The sequence below is a fragment of the Peromyscus eremicus genome, chromosome 1, assembly GCF_949786415.1.
Source record: "Peromyscus eremicus chromosome 1, PerEre_H2_v1, whole genome shotgun sequence".
Classification (NCBI taxonomy): Eukaryota; Metazoa; Chordata; class Mammalia; order Rodentia; family Cricetidae; genus Peromyscus; species Peromyscus eremicus.
In genome coordinates, this window is record NC_081416.1 from 114,022,440 (window position 1) to 114,034,740 (window position 12,301).

The 12,301-nt window shown below is 48.2% G+C and overlaps 1 protein-coding gene across 1 annotated transcript in view; it reads left to right on the top strand.

Moving 5' to 3' along the window:
- Positions 1-12,301, top strand: part of Arnt2 (aryl hydrocarbon receptor nuclear translocator 2) — a 162,282-nt gene that overhangs the window by 53,309 nt on the left and 96,672 nt on the right. The window contains 2 exon segments of the mRNA XM_059271971.1: positions 2,677-2,724; positions 9,694-9,907. Of these exon segments, the coding sequence (XP_059127954.1) occupies positions 2,677-2,724; positions 9,694-9,907 (262 nt within the window).

Genomic DNA, 12,301 nt, shown 5'->3' on the forward strand with positions numbered 1-12,301 from the left:
GTACAGTTTCTCTCATGCTGCATGTGTGTGATTGCATACACACTCATAGGTGGTGGGTGCAGTTTCTCTTCATGCTGCATGTGTGAGATTGCACATGTGCATAGGTGGGAGCCATCATTTCTTGGTCTTTAATTTTTATATGGAAATATTGGCTCCAAGTTCCCAATGGACTTCAATAAATTCGGGGTCCAGACAAGGCCATCTTTTCTTCTACCTTCTGTTGGCCTGATCGGCAGCTCATCTGTCCAAGCTGTGACCCTTTACTGCAGAACTCACTTCCTGTTTATCTGCTCCAGAGGGGAATGGGTAAAGAAAATCGTTAAAATAAGGGTAACTAACCATCCTGACCTGCTTGAGACTGTTTCAGCACTGTAGTCGTGGATCCCAAGAATGCCCTGTCCTTGGTCACCCCAAGCATCTCATTGATCTTTAGGCTCTGAGTGAGGGCTGACTAGTCGACTGTGTTTTGTAGGAGTTTGATGATCACAATCCTGTCAGAGGCCCTTGAGATGGCTCAGTGGTACAGGCACTTGCTGCCAAGCCTGTTGACCTAACTTAGATAACTGGATCCTTATGGTAGAAGGAGAGAGTCTTCTACCTCCACAGGCAAGCACAAGAGTACAAGAGCAAACACACACACACAGACACAACACACAGACACACAGACACACAGACGACACACACACACTAATTGTTATAGAAACTTTGATATCAAATTGAACTGAGTGGAATTTTAAAGATAACTGTGCATCTCACACCCATTTGAGGTTTTGATAAATACTTGCACAAGTTCTTTAGAATTTATGGTGGGTTTTTTAATGTAGGCAGAAACGTTGATCTTTTGCTTTATAACCACTAGGTGGCAGTGCTGCTCTGCAAAATGCAATTGGCTTTTTTTTTTTTTTTTTTTTTTTTTTTTTTTTTTTTGTGGTTATTTCCCACATGTAATTTCCAGGAAGGTGAGATGGTAGCTTAGTAATTATACAGGATACTAATGAGTTTTCTTCATTTAGACTCCCCACATTCAACTCCATTTGTCCTGTAGACAGCTCTGCAGTCCAATGCTGGGCTTCCATAAAGATGCTGTGGGGACTGTGCCTGTCTGTTTCCCTGGTGGCATGCATGTGGTCTTTTACCTATCTTTTCCCTTCTTCTCGACTGTCTCCATTACGTTTTGTACAGAGGTTTTCTGTTATCGCAACTGCCATTTCTCCCAGCTGACTTTTGAGGGCCAAGGATCCAAGTTGGTGAGGGCAGAATCCCATCAGGCAATTCTGGGCAGAACTGTGTCAGCTCAGACTGCACTGTACATAATCCAGGACAAGGACATGAAAAAGCTGCCTGTTCTCCCTCCCTTCATCCCTTCATTTTGCCATATCTGACCGTAGTTCCTGGGTCCCCGAAGTTATTGCACAGCTTAGAGGTCACCAGACAACTCACTTGGGGCCGTCTTGGGGTATGTGTACAAGGATGGCGCTTTATATGTAACGTGACTGCTTCTTGGTGACCTAGATGCCCTGTGCCTTTCCTGGGTCACTTATTGTCCAGGCCCGTATGGACTAGAGAATGAGGGTCACCCTCCCTGTGTGGGGCCAGAAGCTCTGGCATCTGTAGCTGTGGTCCTTCTGGCACTCACTCCATTCTTTGTTTATTGTTTGAGCAGAATCTCGCTGTGTATCCCAGCACACTCCATTCTCACAATAAGCTGCTAGAACATGGAATTCCTCAGACGTAGCAGCCAGGCAGCTAGCCTCCCTTCTGCTGGGATCGTGAGGGTATGCCTCACCAAATCCTCCAGGCAGTTCAGGGCCTGAGGATGCCCCACTCAAGAGCCGCACTTACCGTAGGTGTCTCATTTTCTTCTTCAGAAACTCTGAGTACGCTTGATCAGAGTCAAGTTTCCTCTCTGCCCTATCATCTTCCGGTCAAGTATTTGCTGACATTAGAGGAATGTGGGGTTTTGAGAAGGACCATTTGGGATGTTAGTTAAGCCAGAATTCTTCAAGATCTTGTTTGATGTTTACAGGGGGAGGCCCAGTGAAGAAGAGGTCTGAATAATTTGGTGAGCAGACAGCTGCTTGCTTGAGTGGTTTTGATACCAAATGGCCATTTCCTCCTTGACAGCCTTATTTTGGGTCCTAAGTGTAACAGGATGATGGTCTGGTATGACCTTTGCCCTGCGGTTCATGGAGACTCACCAGGTCACAAGCGGTATTCCCAGACAAGTTCACTGTTCCTTGGTATTCCTTCATCACCCTTTGAACTTGCTGTATTCAAATCCCTTGAGCAATAAACCATAAACTTGAGAAATGAAGTATTGATATGGAATACACGTTGTGGAGGGGACCATAAGCCCCTCCCAGAGACAATGGGAGACAAGAAACATTGATGTCTTTGCTCCAGCATAGACTGAGCCATTCTTTGGTGGGACAAGCTGATACTGAGCGTTCCTGCTTCTGACCAGAAAGCTAACAGAGTGCGTACTGGAGACCTTCCATCTGGGACTTTTGTTTTCCTTCCTGGGACTGTAGGAAACTGTTCTAATATCGCCAAAGGTCGGAAGCATTACATAGCAATGTAATGGTGTGAAGGTTCCCTTGCTCCCACAGCTCATATCACTAATTACAGTCTTCTGAAAATTATAACCAGTGCTCACTTGTCGCTTTGACCTTTCAGAATGGACTTCGATGATGAAGATGGTGAAGGTCCCAGTAAATTTTCGAGGTGAGTTTATTTTACCTTTCTTAAGCCAGTAACCAGCAGTCACGTGACTGGCATACATAGGCATTTAGTGCCTCTTGTCATTAACCAACCCATTGTCTATACTTTGACCATCTTGTGTATGACTTGCTTAGTGCCAGTGTTTGGCCTAGTGCCAGGCAGCTATTAGTAATCCTGATATGTCCCAAGCCTGGCCTAGTGGTCCATGCCTGAAATGTCAGCACATGGGAGTGTGGGGCAGGAGGATGGCAAATTCAAGGCAAACTTGAGCTATACAGCAATACCCTGTCTTCAAAAAGCAGAGCAAAAGAAGGTGGTGGCGGGGGTTAAGTAACTAGTTCTTAATCCTGTTTGCTTTTAAGTTAAACAGTGACCACTAACTTTAATGGACTCCCTTAAAAAACAAACATACAAACAAACAAACAAATCCTAGGGCTCAAGTTTAGAGACAGTTATCAACATGAACCATTTTTTTTTCTACTAAGGAAAATTAGGAGAAATACAAGAAATGTGTAGCCTGTTTGAGGTTGCTTTCAAGGTCCCCACAATCAAGCTACTGACTGTGTGAAGGCATCTTTAGCTGGCTCTGTGGGGCTGGCTGGGGAGTCTGCCTTGAAGGAAAGCTCCCGGGTCACTAGTACTGGTGGTATAGGTAGAACCGTGACTTCCCATCCTTTCGGTTTGTTTTGTTTGAGGATTGTAGCACCCTTAGAAGTGTGCTGAAGGAAGGTGCCATTCTCCCGTTCCCACCATACTTCCCATCTGTACCATCTTCTCCCAGCAGGGCTGGCCTTGATGCCCCTCTCACTCAGACCTCCTTCTTGGTTACTGCTGATCTGAGAAACGTGGGGCAGGTGATAAGTGCCTGTCTACTGTATTCATACTCCACATTTGAACTGACAGCCTTGGTTGTTTGAAGCAGTTTTGAGAAGTGTGATGTCCATACAGCTCGCTGGGCTGGCTGTTTACTTTTCTCCATACAGGTCCTTTTGGTTCTTTTTACCCATAACCAAAATGATAGCTGTGAATGAAGCAGTGTTCTCTACAAACGCAGGAGGGATCCATGCCTCGTTCCTGTCCAGGGATTCCCAGCATCTTCAAGTCCACAGTACATATCTCCTCGCCCCATAAACGTTTACCTTTGAGACCAGGCTCATCTATGTCCCAGCTTCATCTTCAACTGCAGCATGAGAAATGAGATGAGAACACATTTTTTAACCCATTAATGACCTTGAAATTTCCTGTCAAAACAAAATGTGAGCTTCACCAATAAAGCATGGGTTATCTCTTCCTGTGTAGACTGGACCTATTTTAGGTGTCCTGGTTTCTAAAGATGTACCTTAATAGCAAGGAGTGCTCTGTTCCTGGAAAGGAGCTAACCTCAGAAACGCCCCCTCCCCCTCTCTGCCAAAGCCTGCCCTTGCCACACACAACCTTTCTGTAGAAGGAAACAATGACATTGAGTCCTCTATGTCAAAGTTCCCCTCGAGACTACATACCACAAGCATGTTAACCTCGGGAAAGTGTTGCTGGGTCTCGGGACAAAAAGAGGAAGAGAAACACGGAGTGACGTTTGCTTGACATTTTGCATATCACAGTCAGTGATGAAACAACAGCGGAGGGACACGGAGCTCACTGGGCCTGAGTGTGAGGAGGCAGTGACCCCATGCTGTGTAACACTCTGAACCTGCCAGTGAGTCACATGTTACACAGTCAAGTTCAAACCTTGGCTTCTCTCAACCACCTCCTTTTCCTCTGTGCCTTAAAAATAAGAGAGAGATGGGATGTACTTCCAACATGTGCTGTTACTTACAGGGCTGGGTTCATGAGACCCCAGAGGCCACTGACTTCAATACAATAGGGTACTTGAAGTAATCCATGGCTGATGGACCTGTGGGTACATCCGAGTTGCCCAGAGATGGGGAGACAAGCAAGTCCACTCCCTACCTTCCACTTAACCACCCAGGGGAAGGTCAGATGTCTGCTGCCAGCCTTGGTAAGGTACACTCTAAGGCCTCTCCCATTTCCTGCCCCCATGCTCACAGTCAGTCCATAACAGTCTCAGTGGGCAAGGCCTTGAAAAGTGTGGAGACTATGATGCAAGTCAGTCCCCATCCTTATTAGTTGATTCACAGTCTGGGCAGATGCAGCACCATGATCTCTGTCCTCTGATGCGAGTCTAGTGAGAATTCCCAGCTTTTCTCAAGGAAATATAGAGCTTGGCTCCTTCCCCAGTATAGCCTAAGGAAGCTGCCTTCACTTGCTGGCACTGGGCTTGACTTCTGTTCCCTCTTGAATTCCATTATCAACTCACAGGTCCTACCAGCAGACAGGGATGAACTCTCTTTCTCTCGAAGACTCTGATCACACACCAGAGAAAAACACAAACCTCCCTAAAGCACACCAGGACCCAGTGTCATCCATCCTTCCAAGTGCCAGCATCCTGATGGCACAACTAGTCTACAGGCTCACCCTCAAAGTGATGCCCATGTCTTCTCACAACACTGGGCAGCACAGAATGGCATCCTTCTTTAATGTCCCAGGATGTTCCTGTGCTGCAGCTGGCATCAGCTGCCACCAGTGGGAAGTGGCATCTCAGGGATTATTTCAGCATGTGGACGGCTGACATTGCCAAGCTATCATCAAAAGTCAGAGTTACACACCACACTTTCTGTGTCTTATACTCGCAGGACCAGGTCTTCCTAGGACCCCTTCCCCCTGTGTCAGAGGCCATGAGAGGCACTCAGACTCCTCTCGGTCAGTCCTGCCTTCAGTGTCTTGGGTTCTGGGGTTCCTACATGTATTCATTGAGACGTCTATTTAGGGACCCCTCTTCATCACACGCTTTCATACCATCCTGTGGGACCTTAACCTTCAGGTCATAAAAGAATGACACAGTGGTTGGTGGGAGACTCTGAAGTGCCTCCCTTTCTGTGCGTTAATCAGGACGGGTGACACCCCACTGCTCTGAGGAAACTCTCGAGGCCCCTTTGCAGCAGAGCTGGAAAAGACCCAAGTCAACACACAGCTAGCTGTACCTCCCTCTTTGTCCTTGATTTCCTCACTTGTCTCCTGAGGCAAATCCCTAGGTCTTCTTGGTCCAGCAGAGATGTCACCTCTTGCTGCACCCCAGCTGTGCTTGCTGCAGAGCCCTTGACCCTTCTCCACATATGTAGAGGTAGATTTCCTTACTCCAGCTGCCTGGCTCCCAGCAGTTATGGACGCTCAGAGACACTACAGTCCCAGGCCTAACCGAGTGATCCTGTTATCCCCTTTCCTTGGGGATAAGATGAACTTGGGCCCACAGATAGGGCCTAGGGATGTGTCATTCTCTTTTCACAAGATGGCATTCCCTCACCTCTGTATCCTTGAGGGCTCCAAAATGAAGTCATACATATCAATGCATACCTCTTGTTCTCAGATCTTGTTGCTGGGCAACCGGCAGTTCTCAGTTCTGTTTAACACACTGCTAGTAGCTCAGGCTTATTTCATAAAATCTAAGATTATTGTATCATTTCCTGCACTGGCCAGTGAATGCGATTTTCGCTTTTAGGTCTTACTTTAATTGTTTTCTTCCTTCAACTCAGCCCACAAATTGAATTTAACTATGGACCTATCAGAGAACCTCACAAAGACCACTCCCAATGTTTATAGAGATAGTATAGTGATAATAAGATACCATTGGTTGCCACAGACACTACCTGAAAGCTTTGGACTCAACACTAGGTTTGGGAGGCACCACCGAAGGACTTTAAGTGTCAGACTTACATTTAGAGGATTGTCAGTCTGGCTACAATGTAAGGTCTGAGATGGAGGGAAAGGAGAGATGAGAGGAGGCTTAGCCACATGGGGCAGGTGGTGTCAGCCACAGTGGGCAGCGAGCGTGGGTATGGGGAAGGGAGAAGAGTGGAGAGGTGTTCGCAAGAGTTTTGGCACAGACAGAAGTTTGTGGTGAAGGAACCATCGGAGATAAGTCAGAGCAGACATTGTGTTCTTATGATTCAGAAAGGTGCTGAGTGCCAGGATACATATTGGACTAGAGAAGGGAATTCTGGGAGAAGTGTGTGGGGCTAGTGGGATAATACAAAGGTCAGATTGAGAGACTCCAGATTGATTAGACTCCAGGTGGGGTGGGCAGATTCTCCTTGGGGGTTGCTCTGCACAGAGAGGAAAGTCTGTCTCACACGATCCCCAAGGAGATATTCAGGCAGGTGGTATGGATGGTGTTCTGCGTCCTTCCTGAATCATCTTCTCCTGTAAGTGCCTGAACTTCCTGTCTGACTTTCTCTTACTTCATCGGCCCATGCACTCTCAAAGTACCACCTTCTCTGGGTGGCCCCAGGAAGTGTGAGCCAGCAAGGTAGGAGTAGGCACCTCTGGAGTGCTTGCCCTGCCTTGGGTCTCTTGGACAAATGTCCAGCTGAAGAATGTGGTCTGCACCACGTGACCTGCTCTGTGGTTGTGGAAGGGGAGAAAAAGGACGCTGATCTCTCTATGGCAAGATTCTGGCCTGTGCTCAAGAGCTAGAAATCCTCTGACCAAATTCCTGCTTGCATCACTTTCTCTGGCTTGTAGGTGCCCCACCTGTGGGGCGTTTACCCACCAACCCCACAGCTCCCCAGAGTTTTCTTGAGTGGGAGCAGCAGGAAATATTAGATAGAAGGATTTATTGCGGAGAATCTTGTGGAGATAAACAGATAAAAAACAAAGGATAGCCTCGAGAGGGCCTGGAACCCATTCCAACGAGCCCTGTGGGTATTTATAGAGATGCCAAGGGGTGGAGCAAAAGACTCCCCCCCCCCCCAACAGCCAAGTGCAGACCATCTCAGACACCTGCAGTCAGGCCCGTGGTCCTAATCCTCCTCTCTATGCAGATCTGCTGAGTAAAGCCACGAGGAACCTGAAAACAGGCTCCCATACTCACCTCAACCTGTTCTTACCTGGTCGACCCTTTCTTCTGTTACTTAGCAAATTCTATCCATTTCTGTCTGGAGGATGTAGACTTTCCTGACACTGGAGGGTCTTACTATGTACGTGAGCATTGTGCTTCCCTGGCCAGTTTACATCCTCCAGTCAGTACTGTGGAGTGGGGTTGACCTTAGGAATCTGCCGGCTGGTCTTAACCTGTCTTCCTCCCATCTCCTACCGTGCTCATCCACCTGTGAACCTCTAAAAAGTCAGCCCCAGCATCAGGGCCCACTGGCTCAGCTTCCATTAGATTTCTCACTGTGGTCTGGCCTGCTCCCCAGCTTCCAAGTTCCTCAACTTCTCCTTGCACCAGGTCTGCCCTTCCTACAGGAATGTCTCTTCCTCTCTCGGTGCATCCTCTTGATCCTAAGCCTTCCTTTGACTCTCCAGACGGACCCTGTTTCCAGGGCACTCCTTTTTTTATTGCCGCATATGTCTAAGGCTGCCTACCATCCCCAACCTCTTCTAGCCGCCCACCACCACCTTCAGGGTCTCTTTCTCTCCTGCCTTTTACCTTCCACACAGCCTTGCAGAGCACATGATCAGATCCCACCTCTGGATTCTGCTGTGCACATTGCACCTTCCTACTTAATGCCCTTTGCTGCTTGAAAACCATGTTGGGCTTCCTTGTTTTCTCTGTCTCCCCATTGGGGGCTGGCTCAGGACTCCTTGAACGGAAGATATGCTCCAGAAGGCTCACAGCAGGCCACCACAGGGACCGCTGCTGTGTACACACACCATGCACGTCTCAGCACACGTGGCATGCACACCATCATGCCACTGGGCCTGATTGTCATGCTGGCCCACTTCCTGGAAGGATGGGGTGCGAAGCTGATGAATACATGCAGTGTGTGGAGCAGCCTTGCCTGGGGATCTTCCTTTCTTACTGTTAGTGTCGCTTTCCTTCCCAGAGAAACCACAAAGTCCTCCATCCTGCAGCAGCAGCAGACATAGGGTGTATTTTTAGACACTGTTTCATCCCAGGGAACAGCTTTGTCTTAAGTGTGTTGAATGGGGCTGGCTGTTACTCTCTTTTGAGCCTAAAGGTAATAAATAATTCGAGACAGAAATATTCTCCCAGCCCTTCTGTTAGATTCGGTAATTCCTTGCAGTGTTTTTTAAATTGGTTATTGGTTAATAAGGGGTCACACCTGTTCTGTTACTACGCTACAGGGTGCAGTACAAAGGCACGTTCACAAGTTTTTGTAAAGTGAATCTGCATCATCAGTGGTCTCCTCAGTGATACAATGTGTAGCAAGGCTTGTGATAGTGTTAGATACTGCAAGCCCATTGTCAGCTGAGGGTATTGTTAAGGAGAAAGGCATTAGATACAGCCCCTGCCAAACATCTCAGCCACGCCTGGGCTGCCTTAGGCAGATTAGAACACTCACATCAGCTTGTGGCTGGCTAAGCGTCCATCACGTCCCTACTTGATAGTGGGATGTTGAGGACTCCTGAGTGAATGAAAGTGGCATGGCTGTGTGGGAATTCGTCATTATTGGGTGCTTTATGTATTTTGAGGTTCAGTGCTTACTTGAATGGGTTATCACCACCAAAAAATTGAAGGAGCTATCTTATAGTTGGAGGCTATCTTATAGTGCTTCATACCATGAAGTGTATGTGTCACATATGTAAGCACACATTCATGTTTAAGATCATGCTTGTACACAGAAAGCCTCCTAGGATGCTTTGGCCTTCCATGGTGCCTGGTCTTAATTTTGCATGTCTAAGGAAAACCCATAGATATGTGGGTAATTTAGGAAGTGCCAGTTCATATTCAGAGAAGGAGGCTGCGGAGGTCCATGCTCCCCACACACAGACAAGGGCTTACCGATGTGTCAGGGCTCAGCTTCAGCCCACAAGTACCAGAGCACTCAGCCATTGTGAGTTAGGCCTCGGAATTTGGCCATCTGATGTGTTTGTGTTATTTTTTTCCCAATGTCTGTTGACCCCGGTCTGATCCTTCTCTTTTTCCCTCCCCCTGACCTCTTGCTTTCTGGGAAGAGAGAACCACAGTGAGATCGAGCGGCGCAGGCGAAACAAGATGACTCAGTATATTACGGAGCTCTCCGACATGGTTCCCACCTGCAGCGCGCTGGCTCGGAAGCCAGACAAGCTCACCATACTGCGCATGGCTGTTTCGCACATGAAGTCCATGAGGGGCACCGGGAACAAATCGACTGACGGCGCGTACAAGCCTTCCTTCCTCACTGAGCAGGTGCACCGGCGCTACTCACTCTTCTGGTGTTGCGGCCAGTGGAAGTGGGGGAGAGCCTTAGTTAGGGTCACAAGGCTGAGGTAAATGATATGGGAACATGAAGTTCAGGAGTAGGGAAGGAGTGAAGGCGAGAAATTTTGCTTCCACTCTTCGGCAAGAAGTACTCTTCGAGAGTGCCAGATCTCGCTATTTTCTGCTCTTCCATCTCCCATCTACCTCGGTGAGGAGCAGTTATAAACTGTGATGAGCACGCTGACGCAGGAAGATGGTGCCGACACCGTAACTCCTGTATGTTAGGGTGGTGAGAGGATGGTCATGCCGTGAGAGCCCCAAAAGCAGTCACAGTGATGGCTGCAGGGTCCTGGTCCAGGCCGCCTCTTTCTGTCCATTTAGTTTAGCTGACAAGCCGCTGCTCTTCATCACTGTTTGAGGGCTGAAGAAGTCGAAGCTTGAATTTTCCAGGGCCAGTTACTTAGAGAAGGAACTGGAGACTGCTCTACCGGGGTTCCCTAAAGCCACGTTTTGTTTTTGTTTTTGTTTTTGTTTTTGTTTTTTTATGCCCATGCTAACTGGGGAGAAGAAATGCATGAACTAGCAAGACATCATTAGTAAATGGATTGACAGGAGCCAGGCGGCTTGTGGGCCAAGTCCTTGTCCTTCATAGTTGAGCATCAGTTGGTGCTTAAAGCTTTAGTTGACGTGTCTAGCTAAACATGGAGCTTTGACTTTCGGGCTTCCGTAGCTTTCCTGAGATAAATGAAGCCGATGGATTCAGTGGAAAGAGGTGAAATTACATGGTTGTCAGGAGTGTTCATGCGGAAGAGCCAAGTGTTCCATGTGTGGAATCTGGAGTAATGGAATGTTTGACAGGACAGAAGGTGGAGCTCAAGTAAAATTGAGCGGCAGGGACTGGCTCGCACCAGGGGCTGCTGCTCAGGACAGAGGCTGTGAAGGAGCCACAGAAGAGGCACAAAAGAAGTCAGCATAGGGACTTCTAAGAGGGAGGAGTGGAGAAGGCATGAGGGACCAGCAGTCGTGCTGGCGCAGAGCATCTGTCTATGTTGTGATCACAGGTTTAGAAGAATGAGGAAGAGAACTGACTCCATTGCCCTCTGTCTGGTGCAGGTGTTCTAACAGGTGCTTCACCTACACTGTCCCCTTTTAAGTCCTCCCCGGGGTCACTTGATCCCTCCTGTTGAGAGTTTCAGGAAGAAGAAGGTGGTAGCCATGTTTGGCATGTGGAGCATGGTGGCTCAGGTACAGGCTTCCCTCCTCATTCCCGTCTCTATAGAAATGAAGAACACCAGCTCTGAGAGTGTGGTGAGGAAGGCATCCTTGTAAAGACTGGTTAGCGTGGGAATGTTACCGTAATGAACGTGGTGAGACATGACTAGCTGGAACTGTATCGAAGTACTGCTGACACTAGGGTCAGTACAGAATGTTTTGCCCAGCTTTATCTAATCCCTATAACAAGGACTGTAAGCAACTATGGGAGGTGGCAGAGAGAAGGCAGCTACACATTCATGTGCCTATCCATGCCGCTCTCTTGGTCACATGTACATTTACAGAGTCCTGCAAGTACTTACTATGTGGCAAACACTCACTAAGCCCTGCATACCAAAAGCTCACTTAACCTCCAGAAATTTCACTGAAAGTAAACTTTATGAAATATCAGAAGCCAAAGCCATTAAATATCCCACCAGAGTTGTGAAGCTGAGTGGCAGAGCATGGACAGACGACACTTCCTTATTCCTAAACCCACACTGTCTGACTGGAGAAAGGAGGAAAGGCCAGTTATGAAGAACGAGCTCTCAGATGATGAACCTCAGGAGAGAGGGTGGGAAGAGGTGGGTGGGGCTGGCTCTGTCCTACCAGACCTTTGCAGTCCTTGCAAACTGGATTAAAACATGCGTGCATAAACAAAGCCCCTCAGCCTCCTCCGGAGACATAGAATTCTGTCCTTCCCCAGACATCTTATCCCACTTTTAAAGAAAAGGGATCTTCCTGTTGGGAAGATTTCCCTGACACTGAGACTGAAAACGCTGATGTTGTGAGGACGACAGAAGCCTCTGAGAGACGCAGGAAGCAGAAGTGTGCATGGGAAGCTGACAGAGTGAACTTGGGGTTGAAAAATGCTTGCATTGTCAGCATCCACCTCGCTTTCCCAGGCTGAGTGCGCTTGATTGCTCCCAAGCCGGTGCCTGCACACAAGCCACAAAGTTCCTGGGCTGCGCCCCCAAAGTTAAAGTCTTCCGGGGACTTGGGTCCTTGGACCCTCTTGGGCACTAGGAGGTCACTCTGACCAGATGCTCCAGGTTCCATCCCTGGCTGCCTCTCCACCGCCCCTGACTGTTGGGGGGCAACCATTCCTCATGGGATTGTATTTGAACATTG